This window comes from Danio rerio, chromosome 22 (genome assembly GCF_049306965.1).
Source record: "Danio rerio strain Tuebingen ecotype United States chromosome 22, GRCz12tu, whole genome shotgun sequence".
NCBI classification, from domain to species: domain Eukaryota; kingdom Metazoa; phylum Chordata; class Actinopteri; order Cypriniformes; family Danionidae; genus Danio; species Danio rerio.
The window spans coordinates 33,094,196-33,107,241 of record NC_133197.1 but is presented as its reverse complement, the minus strand read 5'-3'; the positions used below and the strand labels follow the sequence as shown (position 1 = coordinate 33,107,241).

Here is a 13,046-nt window from a genome sequence, read left to right as displayed (position 1 = left end):
ACAAGAGACTACAATACATTGACTACTGATGATGATGATGATCAAAACCAATATGTAAATTGTACATTTTTTAAATTTGTCTAAATGGTATTTTTATGTATTTGTTTATATTTTGGTATAGTCAAAAACAAATTGTAATAAATATTGCGCTAATACAATACAGGCATCTTAGGCAATAAATATTTATATTTTTCTATTGAATTTTCCTCAAATTTCGTTCACAAAAAAAAAAAAAGACTGAAATGAATTAAATAACCCCAAAATTACATGTTAACTTCATGAATAACTCACGACTTTTTGAATGTGTGCAACTTATTCATCTTAGGAGCATAATATATTTTAGAGAAAGTTTTGTCTGTTTTTGTCCATAAATTAGTAACAATGATTCCATAAAAGTCAAAAATTATTCAACCCTATATGACTTCAATTGTATAACCAAAAAATCTAATTATCCCCACAGTTATTTTATTTTATTTTATGTGTGTGTGCTTCACAGAAGACAGAAACTCCTCCAAACCTATCCCTTTTACCAAATACTAAAAACTTCAGAAGAGTTGAGTCTTTTAGAAACAATTCCTCAAACCCTCAAGCGATGAAAGAATTAAAAAAATTATAACAAATTGACTTCTCCGAATCAATTTGGACACAAAACCAACCATAAAAACCTAAGTGTCTTCAGACTTCCTGAAGAGAATAATGCATCGGTTAGTGCTCTTGTTAAAACACCCATTACTCATGCTAGTCCTAACTCTAAGAAGAGTAATGGTCTTTACTCAATTAATAACGGTGAAGCTCCACTGATCTCCGCAGACCTTTCCCTATCAAAACCGACGACAAGTCGAGATGATAAATAAAGTCAAGAATAATGACTGCACCTCACGAAAACATCCATCTCATTAAATATTAAAACGCAAATACAAAATCAATTGGCTAGGAAACAGCACGAGGAATGCGAAACCGCGTCTTCCACATTAAGTTCAAGAGTTTCGCCATTAATTCAATCCCTCTTCCCCCTCAGAGGAAACATGATGGTAATAATTGAAGCAAGACAGACGGAATAAACAAGAGAGCGTTTTTTCTTCTTCACAGAACACCACAGGTCAAAGTTAATATCAATCCCACAAAGCAGTAATGAAAAAAGGATTAGAGTGGGAGGAGGGGGAGACAGAGAGAGAGAGACAGAGCGAGAGAGAGAAAGTTTGCCAGGGGTGGTCTTGTCTTACCGCTGATGCAAAGGCTGAGAGAGCACAGACTCTCCTCGCAGGTCTCCGGGCTCTCGGGCTCCCAGTGAGACCCTCGTTCCCTTTTCCTGGGAGACATCTGTCTTACGATGTTTAAAACCCGGTTTACTCTATCCATCCTTTCCTTCGCTTCGCCTGACCGAATGTCCCACGATTCCACTCCAACGTGTCACATTAGACACAGAGACTCTTCTGAACGAGGAGACGCTCTAGCTGCTGGGATGCTACAGTTTTCGTTTGATTTTTTATTTTTTTTTTGCAACAAGCCAAGAAACGGGAACAGAGGGGGGGAAATAAATAGAAATATATCCCAGTTTGCCTCTCTCTTTCTCTCTCACTGTGAAGCTTTATCCCACTGCTTCCACAGCACAACTAGCAGTGAGGTTTTTTTTTTACCTCCCTCCCTCTATCCAGCTTGCTCTATCCAACTCGCTCACTCTTGCTTTCATCTTTTTTCATGAGGGTCCTCTCTAATCAGCTAATAATACCCCATTAGATTTGGGAGGAAGGGGAGGGGGGTTAACCTTAAGATGGAGGACGGACCTACTGTGAAGTGGCCACACAGAACGGTAGATCTACCTTGATGACGTGAAGAAATTTGATTGGTATTTTGGTTGGTTTTAGCTTTAAATCTGTTAGCTTTGAGGCTACATACATATGCTAACAGAAATGTACAATGTGGTCTTATACAGAATATACTGTAGGTCTTTTGAGACTTCTAAACATATTGATCATCTTGACCGTAAACAATGACGTAACCAAATATTTGACCACTTAAAGTTCTGTAACTTTTTTCTAAGTCTGTTTCCTATGAGGCTACATGTATATAGGCTAACATACCAATAAAAGTTAAACTCATAAGATCTTTTATATAGATCTTTATTTAGATTTCAAAAATGTCATCTTGCAATTTGGCGAGTAACTAAAAATACCAAATGACCGATGGAAGCTGTGTGGCTACCTATATATGCTAAAATACATGTACAATTTGGGTTTATATCAGATGTACTTGAACTTAAAGGTGTAACTAAATATTTGACCACTTATGGGGCATTCACACCAGATGTGGCTTGTTCTAAAATAAATTGAGCTATTCAAGGGTTAACACTTTGAGTTTACTCACTTCATTTGTGAGTCAAATTCACTTCGTTGGTCGAATTTACGTGTCAGATTCATTTCATAACAGACGCGGATTCACATCATAAGTGGGGCTTTTATCTGCTTGGTGACTATAGTTTCATTGCTAAATGGCCTACTTTAATTTTACTGAGAAAGTAGCTGTGCTTTATGTGGTTTAGGAAGGCTGAAAAACGGGGCAGATTTGTTCGGCGCTGAGTCCACTAGATCCTTTCAGAGGTGCACCCAGCTCTGTTAGTTCATCAACTTCTCCAGAAACTGTACCTGAATTATGGAGGCATTCAACTGTACTTCCGACTGAGCCAAGCCCAGTTTGATGAGCTGTACCAACAACTACCACTTCGTCATAATCATGCCCATACTAGAGCAATGTCCTGAACACACCATTAGAGTTTAGTACATTGAATCTAAGGCTGGGACACACCAAGGTGATGGTCGGCCATTGGGCTTTGTTGGTCCATCATTCAGCGTTGGACCGGCTTCAGTTGGTTTGGTGTGATCTCATCGGATTAATGTTGGTGCTTGTTGGCCCAAATCAGAATGTAGAATCAGTGTTGGGCTGGTGGCTGAAGAGAGTGCTCTGATTATTCAGCAATGAATCAGAGCGCAAGTGTGTGACGTAGCGAATGACTTAGCAAGTAAACAATTCAAGAAGGAACACAATAAGGCCAGCTGTAATTTCACTACATTTCTCAAAAATTTCCAAACAATATGGATTGTTAGATTATCAGTCACATTTGCAGGAGCAAATCCCTTTGTGGTGTGTGATAATTATTGCATGGTAAAACCCAAAAAGGTAAGGTAAATCAAACCGTTTGAGGAAACCGATTGCAACAAACCAATTACATTCAAAATCTAATCCTAATGAGTACTGTGTACTTACTCCATTTGAGTAAAAGAAGAAATTTGAGCACAGTGAAACCCGATAAATAATGAGAACTCAAACCAACTGAGTACTGCAAAACCCAAGAAGTTAAGGCAACCCAAACCGTTTGAGGAAACCTGTTGCAACAAACATTTTGAATTAAAAATTAATCTATAAGAGTACTGTGAACTTACTCCATTTAAGTTGAAGTAATGATATATTTACTGTAATTAACTCATTATCTTCAACAGTAGAATTAACTTTCAGTCAATTCTGAGTTAACTACACTCATTTCATTTGACAAAGTTGACTGATGGGTTTTACAGTGTGTGATAATGGTACTTAACTCTGCATTGTTTATTCTTTGCCATTCTGAATGAGAAAATAAATTCATAGTATTTATAAAAAATGGGTGGAAAATAGAATGTGAAATGTTTACTGTCCAAATAACCATTTTAAAAAATCAAGAAATCTTAAAGAAAAATCATATGAATTAACTATTGTAGAATGTCTGAAATCCTAATATTTATAAAACAATGGATCAAAACAGTTAATGAAATAAGTATCATGTCCAAATTCATAAACCACACAAGTGAACCTGTAGGCCAAAAGCCATTGGTTTTATAACATTTGTTTATAAAAAAAAAAAAATGGTTGGGGTTAATAGCTTCCCTGCCCTGCATTGTTTGGTGTTGTTTTGCATTGTCCCGCCTCTATAAAACTCGAGCCACTGGATTGTTTAACCACCCACAAAATGACATTGCTAATCACTGACAAATGCAGCTGCTGGCAGCTGCGCCAACAAACAAACGTTTGCTGATGTGGCCCAAGAAGGCGTTAATCTCTTCATAATTCCCTTTAAGTCATTTTGGGAAAATCATCTCCCAAGAAAATGCCACATCACGAGTCTCTCCGCAGCTGTTCGCTCTGCCTGCCTCCCACACAGAAGAGAGCGGCAGTAAAAAGAAAGCTCTTTAAATTAAGTATTAACGTCATTATGTTCTCCAGAGGCCGTGGAAACACCCACAGGACACAATGCTAATCCGACAAAGTGGCTAAACGTGTACAGGAAAAGTTCATTACCTACTTTTCTTCACAACAAAACGTAGCGAGGCTCTAAAATCTAATCAGACAGGAAATGCATTTACTGTTGGGGGCTGAAAAGAAAAACTAAATATTTGTTGTGTTACGAACAAGATTTACGAATATCAAAAATAAAATGTACGCAAATGTAATGTCTATATTATGTAGCTAAAGTCTTTGTATTATGTGATTAGCATAGTGCAGACATTTTATCAATGTTTTATAGACATTACATTTGCATAATTTCAAGAGTTTAATCTAATCTGATTGAACAAATAGTGAACATGTTTTGGTGCATATTTTAGGAATTGTTTGCTTGTCTGCTTGTACTACTGTACTCTTGAACTTTGTTATTAGAACGTTTTTAGACAAAAGGTTAACAGTAAGGTATTATCTTCAATGAGAAGTTAGCAAACAAGTACACATACAATTGGAACGGTTAATGGTTAGAGAGTTGGAATCTGTAATTGAGAGGTTGCAGGATCAATTCCTGGTCCCAGCAGGAATTGAAAATGGAGATGAGTGAATAAACTGCACACTCTATCTTCAATACCCAGCTGAATAAGGCACCTAAACCCTAATTGCTCCCTGGGCGCTGGAAGCAATAGCTGCAATAGCTGTGTATGCTCACTATAAGTGTTACTGTGTGTTAGGGGTTGCATAGCCTAGTCGAGCGATCAACTACTTCAACCTCTAGTCGGCGTGGTCAGAAACAGTCGTCTACTCAAGTGTGCATTTACCATAAATGAAATCAGAATGATAAATGTACCCAACAAACACCACCATCCAAGGTTTAAGCAGCCAACTACAATTGAGAATTAAACGTAATATTGTTTTAGATGCCTGACATTAACATCATGGGGAATACACTTGAATGGCAATGAACATAGGTTTCTTCAACTATCCAAGCTAGCGAAATCATTTCTTCCCGTCCCTGCCAGCACACAAAGTTAAATAATTTTTCTTTTGTAACAAAGCGAAGAGCAAGCCTGCATCCCTCTCACAAGCATACGCTTACACAAGCTTGACCATAGACAGTCTGTGGCTAGAGGATGATAGCGGGGATGACTTGTGTTCTTTATAAATTTGGATGAAGTAAGATTCTATTTCTTATTTCTGTCGAAAACAGGGTAAGAATAATATGATAACATTGCAAGGCGCGCATTTTATTCATTAATGTTTTGCTGTTTTTGTCTACAACTTTCTCTACATGATGTCTGCATGTTAAAATATGTAATAATTTGTTTGTTTACTGTGTCTATGTATATTTTATTTATTATTTTAAAAATAATTTTATTTCTTTATTTTTTCATAAATAGTTATTATTTATTTTCACTTTGGCTGTATATTGTCACTTGTTGAACTATTTTAGTTTCCGAAGCAGGGAAAAGTAATTAAGTTATTGTATAACAATGATTTGTTCTGTGGACTATTGAATAAAAAATATATAGCTTAAAGGGGTTAATAATTTTGATCTTAAAATACAAAAAAAATTAAAACTAATTTTATTCTTGCCGAAATAAAACAAGTAAGACTTGCTCCAGAAGAAAAATATTATCAGTCATACTGTGAAAATTTCACTGCTGTTAAACATAATTTGGGAAATATTTGAAAAAGAAAAAAATCAAAGGAGGGCTAATAATTTTGACTTCTGTATAGACTACATTAAATCTAAAATTAAAACGTCATAAGTAGCCTACAGCTTTTATAACTTTTTCTTTAGTATTATTATTTTATTTTATGCATTTTCAATTTTAACTATTTATTTATGTAATATTCATTTATTTAGGCTGTTTATTTTTTTGCGGGTGAGCTGTATTGTTGATGAGAACTATTTTCCTTTCCGAACTGGTTTAAGTAATTAAGTTTTACTTGCTAGTTATTATTACCATTGAAAACTTGTTAAATAATAAAGTTACTTTAATAACTTATTAAAGTATTACAGCATGCACTCGGAGTTCGCTTCACATACAGGAAGCCTATGATGCAGATGTTAAGATTACAATGTTCCATGCAGATTTTTGTTTTCATATCACTGTAACTTAAAAAAAATAATAATTGTGTTATATGTTTTGACAATTCATGTTAGACCTATAAATCTTTCCATTCAGCTATGAATTAATAAAATGTGATTTGAGACGGATTTCTCTGTGTCTTTTTAACTGGTAGCTCAAAACACGGGTAGTCGAGTAACTTGAGTATATTGTTTTGAAAAGAAATCGATTAGCAGAAACCAGTAGCGGTGCAAGCCCTACTGTGTGTGTGCTTTTACTCAAAATGTGTGTGCACTAGAATGGGTTAAAAACGAAGAATTTCGATTCTGGGTAAAACCATACTTCACTTGTTGTTGTTGTTTTTTTTTTTTTTGTACTTTTACTTTAGAAACCTTTGTTTCAATAAAGTTTAAGCTGCCCTGTCTCACTTAATCTATCAATTTTTTTTTCCTTTTAAGACCTCAATGTCTTGTTAGATCACCATCTCCAAGCCAGATAAATAAGATCCAGCCCCAGATGCCAGATCTTGCCAGGAAATGTCAGTTTACCCAGGACAAAAAGCCAGCAGAGCCACCCAATACTTAAATCTTAATTAACTGAATTAACAGTCTCCTATCAATATAGGAGTTGAATAAGAGAGCCAGAGAGAAGCAGAAGCAGGAGACAAAGTAATGATGATGATAAACACCCCCCCCCCCCCCCCCCACACACACACAGTGACCAGATTTTCGTCTGACCAGGATAAATGGAACAAGTGGTGTTATACGACAAGCAACAGCAATTGAAAATTACTGCCTCACAACATTGTCCAGAGATAATACAGATCTTAAAAAGGGCGCATTTTTTCATCTCTTACTCATGAAAACAAGTGTCGCTTAATTCCAAAATCATAAGATTAAAACAATATGGAAAAATTAAATAATAATGAAGCAATAATTCTATGAAAATAGTAATTATAATAAATATAAACCGAATCAAATTACAAATAAAAATCAAATCATTAACTAATGATTAATAAAATGAAATATTGATAATTATATAAATGACTAATGATTATATAATTAAATAAAAAATGATATGAAAATTAAATGAAAAAAACAAATAAAACACAACACAAATGAATGGTGAAGGGAACAACACACATAAGTTTGCTACAAGGATTCTCAAATCCTTAATTAGATTATATTAGATTCCATTTTATGTAGCACCAAGGATCATGATTTCAGCTATGCATCTTTAATGTTGTACTGAAGATAAAGGTCTCCTACATTGCAAGTGAGAAAACCCTAAACATGTTCATTCAAACAGGATTTTTTTATTTCTGGAGATATTTTCTGGACAAAACATCACATTGTGAAGATTTTTTACTGTCTATTTTTTCCACATATTTTTGAGTTCCTTCTATATTCGCCTCCAAAACCCTGCCTTATATGTGGTTCAAACTTTGTAAGAACTGTTTTTGATAAATTATTCACAAAGAAAAATGTTTGGAGAAATTAACTTCATAGAGAATCTTTCTCCACTGCACTTTAATGAAGTGATAACACAGCTAGCAGATAGCATCTCATACTGCTAGCATCGTTGTGAAGTCTAAAAGACATATAAATGGATATAGTTTTGGTGAGAAGTATCCAGCTAACAATGCTAATAAAACTTGTTCAGTAGCGTAAGAGAAATATGGCTATTTTCAAAATAGGCTAACAGTTTAGCGCTAAACATTAACATTAAGTTAACACACAGGCGTCCCATATAGAAAGTCTCATTTAATTAAATCAGTTAATTTGATTTGAGGTCAGGTTGAGCTTCTGCCATAATTTTGTAGCTTATAAAAAATGCTAATGTTTGTAGCATGATCAAGATTCACTCGAAAAGCTTCATTGCTGAATAAAATACAATAGTTATACACTTAAAAAACTTAAATATGCTACCTCATTTTAACTGGCAGTTAGCTGGCTAGCTATTGTTCTCAAAATAACAGTTTGACTACAGTTTCTCGACTTTAAATGAATCACTTATATCTTGTCAAGCTTTAAGTATCCTCCTGCAAGGCATATTGTGCATGAGTCATATGGACAACTTTTCTGGTACTTTTTTGTCTCTGTTGGAGCTTGACAGCCACGATTCACATCCAATTTTATTGTAAAAGTTGCTTTCAAAAAGATATGCTGCCTACTCCTTTTGTGATTCACGGCTGAGGGGGAAAATATCACAAAGAGTGACATGAGGGGAAGAAAATGATGACACTACCTTTATTTTTGAGTTTCATCTGTGTCCTTAGGCTACTACAGCGATAACCCTTGACTTTGGCTTAGAAATGCAAAAATGTTTTAATACGACTGCAAAGTGTGGCAGCTGAAATCGGTTTGGAAAGTAGAACACTGATTATAAATGCTTGAAAATCACTTTTTATAACTCGTTTTTGCTGAGCAGCTGTTTCCTTTGAGCTCACCTGTCTTGCAAAGTTCTTCCTCGGCAAGAAAGACTGATCTGAAAATCTAGGACATAAGCAGTGCCATTTATCAGGAAAAACATGGTTTGCGTTTATGGAAAATGGAGGCATTTGACATGAATTGACATTGGAGAGGAAGTATGGATTAGGGATGAAAATGTGGGAAGGTAACACATCCCGCCCGTCTGTCTATCTATTTATCTACCCAACTGACTTCATTTCTATCCATCCGTCTGTCCGTCTGTGTCTGTCTGTCTTTATCTATCTATCTATCTATCTATCTATCTATCTATCTATCTATCTATCTATCTATCTATCTATCTATCTATCTATCTATCTATCTATCTATCTATCTATCTATCTATCTGTCTGTCTGTCTGTCTGTCTGTCTGTCTGTCTATCTATCTATCATCTATCTATCTGTCTGTCTGTCTGTCTGTCTGTCTGTTTGTCAGTCTGTCTATCATCTATCTATCTATCTATCTATCTATCTATCTATCTATCTATCTATCTATCTATCTATCTATCTATCTATCTATCTATCTATCTATCTATCTGTCTATCTGTCTATATCTATCTGTCTGTCTGTCTGTCTATCAAACTTTTTTTTTGTAAAAAGAATATAGGGTCAATACAAGTGACCCGATGTGTGTAATAGTGCAAGTAAATTGTCTTTGCAGCAATAATTCAGTATAGAATGACTTTTCAATGTGTGTGTCTTTGACTAAAACTACATTTTTGTTTTATTCTATAAACTTATTTTTTTTTTCAGATTGTTGTCCTAAATGAAAATATTTTTGAAGAAATATTATCAGAACTTGAATAAAACAAATAATTAAATTTTACTCTAACACTTAAATCCAATACATCAAAGGTTGTTTTTTTAAGTATAAACATTTACAGATCTGTAAATCTAAAATAGTTTTACTACATACATAATACATACATAATATAAGTTGATTTGATATTTTTATGACATGGCAAGGCTATTTCAGTTTACAAAACTGCATTCATTGCATATGCTGAATAATTATTCTCAAAAAAAAAAAAAAGGTTAAAACATTTTTTTTAGACGTAATTACAGTTTTCCTCAGTGGCTTTAGTGCATTTCTTATAACACTATTTACATATCAACTGTAGGCAGTGGATCTTTCCCATATCCGGCACCTCTGGAAGGTTTTGGTGAATATGAAAGTGAATAAATGAAGACTGAGGGCTCTATTTTAACGATCTAGATGCAAAGTCTAAAGCGCATGGCCAAACGCATTAAGGGCATGTTTGAATCCACGTTTGCTATTTTAAGAATGGAAAAATATGCTTTGCATACCTGGCTTAAACAGGAGTTGAGCTTATTCCAGCCTGATCTCACGAGAAAGCGTAAGTAATTTATGTTTTGCCAGTTTAGTGGCTAATTCGTATGAATTCGTAAGAGTTAAGTCATACAAAATTGTACAATTTTAAAAAGGAGGCTGCTGAATAACTAATTCTCCAAAAAAATGGTTGAAAAACTTTTTTTTTATAGATGTAATTACAGTTTTTGTAGTTTTTCCTTTTTTTGTAACCATGGGAAGTGACACTGACAACAGACGTGAGGATCCAAATGCAGGGTTTTATTGATAGGATAGTCAGGCAAGCAATTATCAACACAGGAGCAAACAGATGTTTAAGGGCAATCCAGTCGTAGTCGAAATATCAGGCAAATAGTCAGAAGGCAGTCAGCATACAGGAATGATCAAACAAAACAAAGCAAAGGTTCAAAACACGGAAGGCAAGGCAAGGAAAACGTGTTATAATGTCACTTAAAGAGATAACAAGACTCAGCAACAGTGTTTGTGTTTGAACAGTACCTATAGTCTATGAATCAGTCATAGAGCAGCTTCAGCTGTGAAAGTCTAATCAGAGGAGACTTGTAGCAGGTTTGTGCATGTGTGCTGCATGACTGAATATGTAGTCCATTTAACAGCAGACTTGTAGTCCTATGTGAGTGTAAATGTTTTCCAGTGATCTTTGGTGGTTAGATCGCTGGTGATCGTGACAGTCGCTTTTATGCATTTCTCACACCATTATTCACATTTGTACCACAGTAAATGCATTTCTCAAAAAAAAATGTCATTCGTTCACATCATAGTAGCAGATTCTTATTCCTTCCAACATATTGCAAATGCATTTGGACTTGCATCAATTGCTTTCATACAACTCTCTGCTGTTTTATAACATTATCGTTTGCTTATGTCATGTCAGGCAAAATTAACTAAACTTGTGAATGCTGAATAGTCCTTCCATTTAAAAATAATAGTCCTCATTTCATTACTTGAGTCATTACATACAAAAATTATTATTTTTAAATGTTTTTTTTTTTTTTTTGTAAAAAGAGTATAGAGTCAATAGTGACCTGATGTGCATAATAGTGTAAATAAATTGTTTGTGCAACAATAATTCAGAATAGACAGACTGTTGCGTGTGTCTAAATTTTAGTTTTATTTTATAAACTGCCATTTTTTCTAATTTTGTCCTAAATAACAATATTTTTGAAGAAATATTATCAGAACTTAAAAAACACAAATATTAACATTTTACTCAAACACTTAAATCCAATATATCAAAGATTGTTGCTTCTTAGAGTATAAACATTTTCACAGATAAATAACACAGGTAAACAAATATTCACAGGTAAATCTAAAATAGTTTTACTACTGTAACGAGCAATTATATGCCACGTCGCCCTGGTCGCAAATTTCACCCAGCTGGACCTTCATCAAGCCAGGATCGTACACAGCTGGAGCTCATCAAGCGGAGAGACATATAAGCCCAACCTACGCCAGGAGAAGATGAGCTTCATTCCTTCTATGACTCCCTGTGCTAATGCTTGTCTCTCTGTCTCTCCTTAGCGGACTCCAGCTAGTGACGATCCTGCACCCGACTACTCACCGTCCTTCACCTACTTCCCGGAGCACCAGAGCACCTCACCCTAAAGAAGAGCACCTTTTACAGCACATTCACTTTGTAAATAAAGCACCCTCCGGGGACTTGTCTGTAAACTCATCCTGTTGTGCCGCTGTTTTCCCTCTGCCTCGCTACAACTGGTGGAGAATGCGCGCTTTTTCAGAGGGAAAAAAATTCAGCACTTACCAGTAAGAAGAAGTAACCACTGAATTTTCTCTGTTTTTCTTCTGTTTACAGGCAGGCATCCGCTCTCTCTCTCACTCACGCTCTCTTACTCGGCTGTCATCCCCTCCTGAGTCATGTCGATCGAAGAGGTAGTACGCCATCTAGCGGAAATCTCAAGAAGACAACAAGTGATAACTGAACAACTCACCGCCAGACAAGACCGTATGGAACAACAGCTCCGCCAAGCGGCCGGTTCCAGCCAGTTCTCTGAGGTGAGCGCCCATAGATTTATCACAAAACTCAGCGACCTGGATGATATTGATGCTTACCTGCACACCTTTGAGGTAATTGCGGAAAGAGAGAGATGGCCGAAGGAAAGTTGGGCGAGGATGCTAGCGCCATTCCTGACTGGAGAAGCTCAAAGAGCTTATTTCGCATTAGAGACACCGAAAAATGACGACTATAAAGCATTAAAAAAGGAGATACTCGCCAGAATGGGACTCTCCAATATAAGCGCAGCACAACAATTTTCTCAGTGGTCCTATGATGACAAACAGCCGGTTCGGACACAAGCAGCCAACTTATCCAGATTGGGAAGATTATGGTTACTGGGAGAAGATCCAACCGCAGTCCAGGTCGCTGAAAAAGTAGTCATTGAAAAGATGATGAGGGCGCTACCCAGACGGCTCCGCACACTTACCAGCATGAGGAACCCCGACTCGCTGGCCGCTTTGGTGGAGGCGGTGGAGCTGGCGGAAGCTCATGTGGCCCGGGAGACTGGGGAGAGAGCGGCTCTGCCACCCCGGAGGGTAAATGCGCCATGGCGACCGGTGGAGGGCACAACACGACCAGGCAGCAGACCGGCGGTCCCCAGCCCAGTCGACGAGCCGATGCCCACAGAGCCAACAACACTCTCGGCCCCGGCCTGGACGGCAGGGTGCGTGGTACATCGCAACGTCCCTCCCGAAGCTCCCACCCGAAAAGTATGTTTAGACGGGAAAACACAGACGGCCACACTGGATACAGGAAGTGCAATAACACTGGTCCACCCAAACACGTTAAAATACCATCAAGAAGGGAAAGGTCGAATCCCGATTACATGCATACACGGTGATACCCGCCACGTACCCGCCCAAAGAGTCACTATAGCGACTAAGTCGGGAAGCTGG

The 13,046-nt window shown here is 36.6% G+C and overlaps 1 protein-coding gene across 5 annotated transcripts in view; it reads right to left on the bottom strand.

Annotated features, from left to right (window-relative positions):
• The window catches only part of grip2b (glutamate receptor interacting protein 2b), a 388,262-nt gene that overhangs the window by 254,746 nt on the left and 120,470 nt on the right, over positions 1–13,046 (bottom strand). For 2 of the 5 annotated variants that reach the window (XM_068216483.2, XM_073937525.1), the window contains exon 1: positions 1,224–1,621. The exons of the other annotated variants lie outside the window; for them this stretch is intronic. In XM_068216483.2, the coding sequence (XP_068072584.1) occupies positions 1,224–1,359 (136 nt within the window). In that variant the 5' untranslated portion in view covers positions 1,360–1,621. Of the gene's footprint in view, positions 1–1,223; positions 1,622–13,046 lie in introns of those variants that run through there. 5 annotated transcript variants of the gene reach the window in all.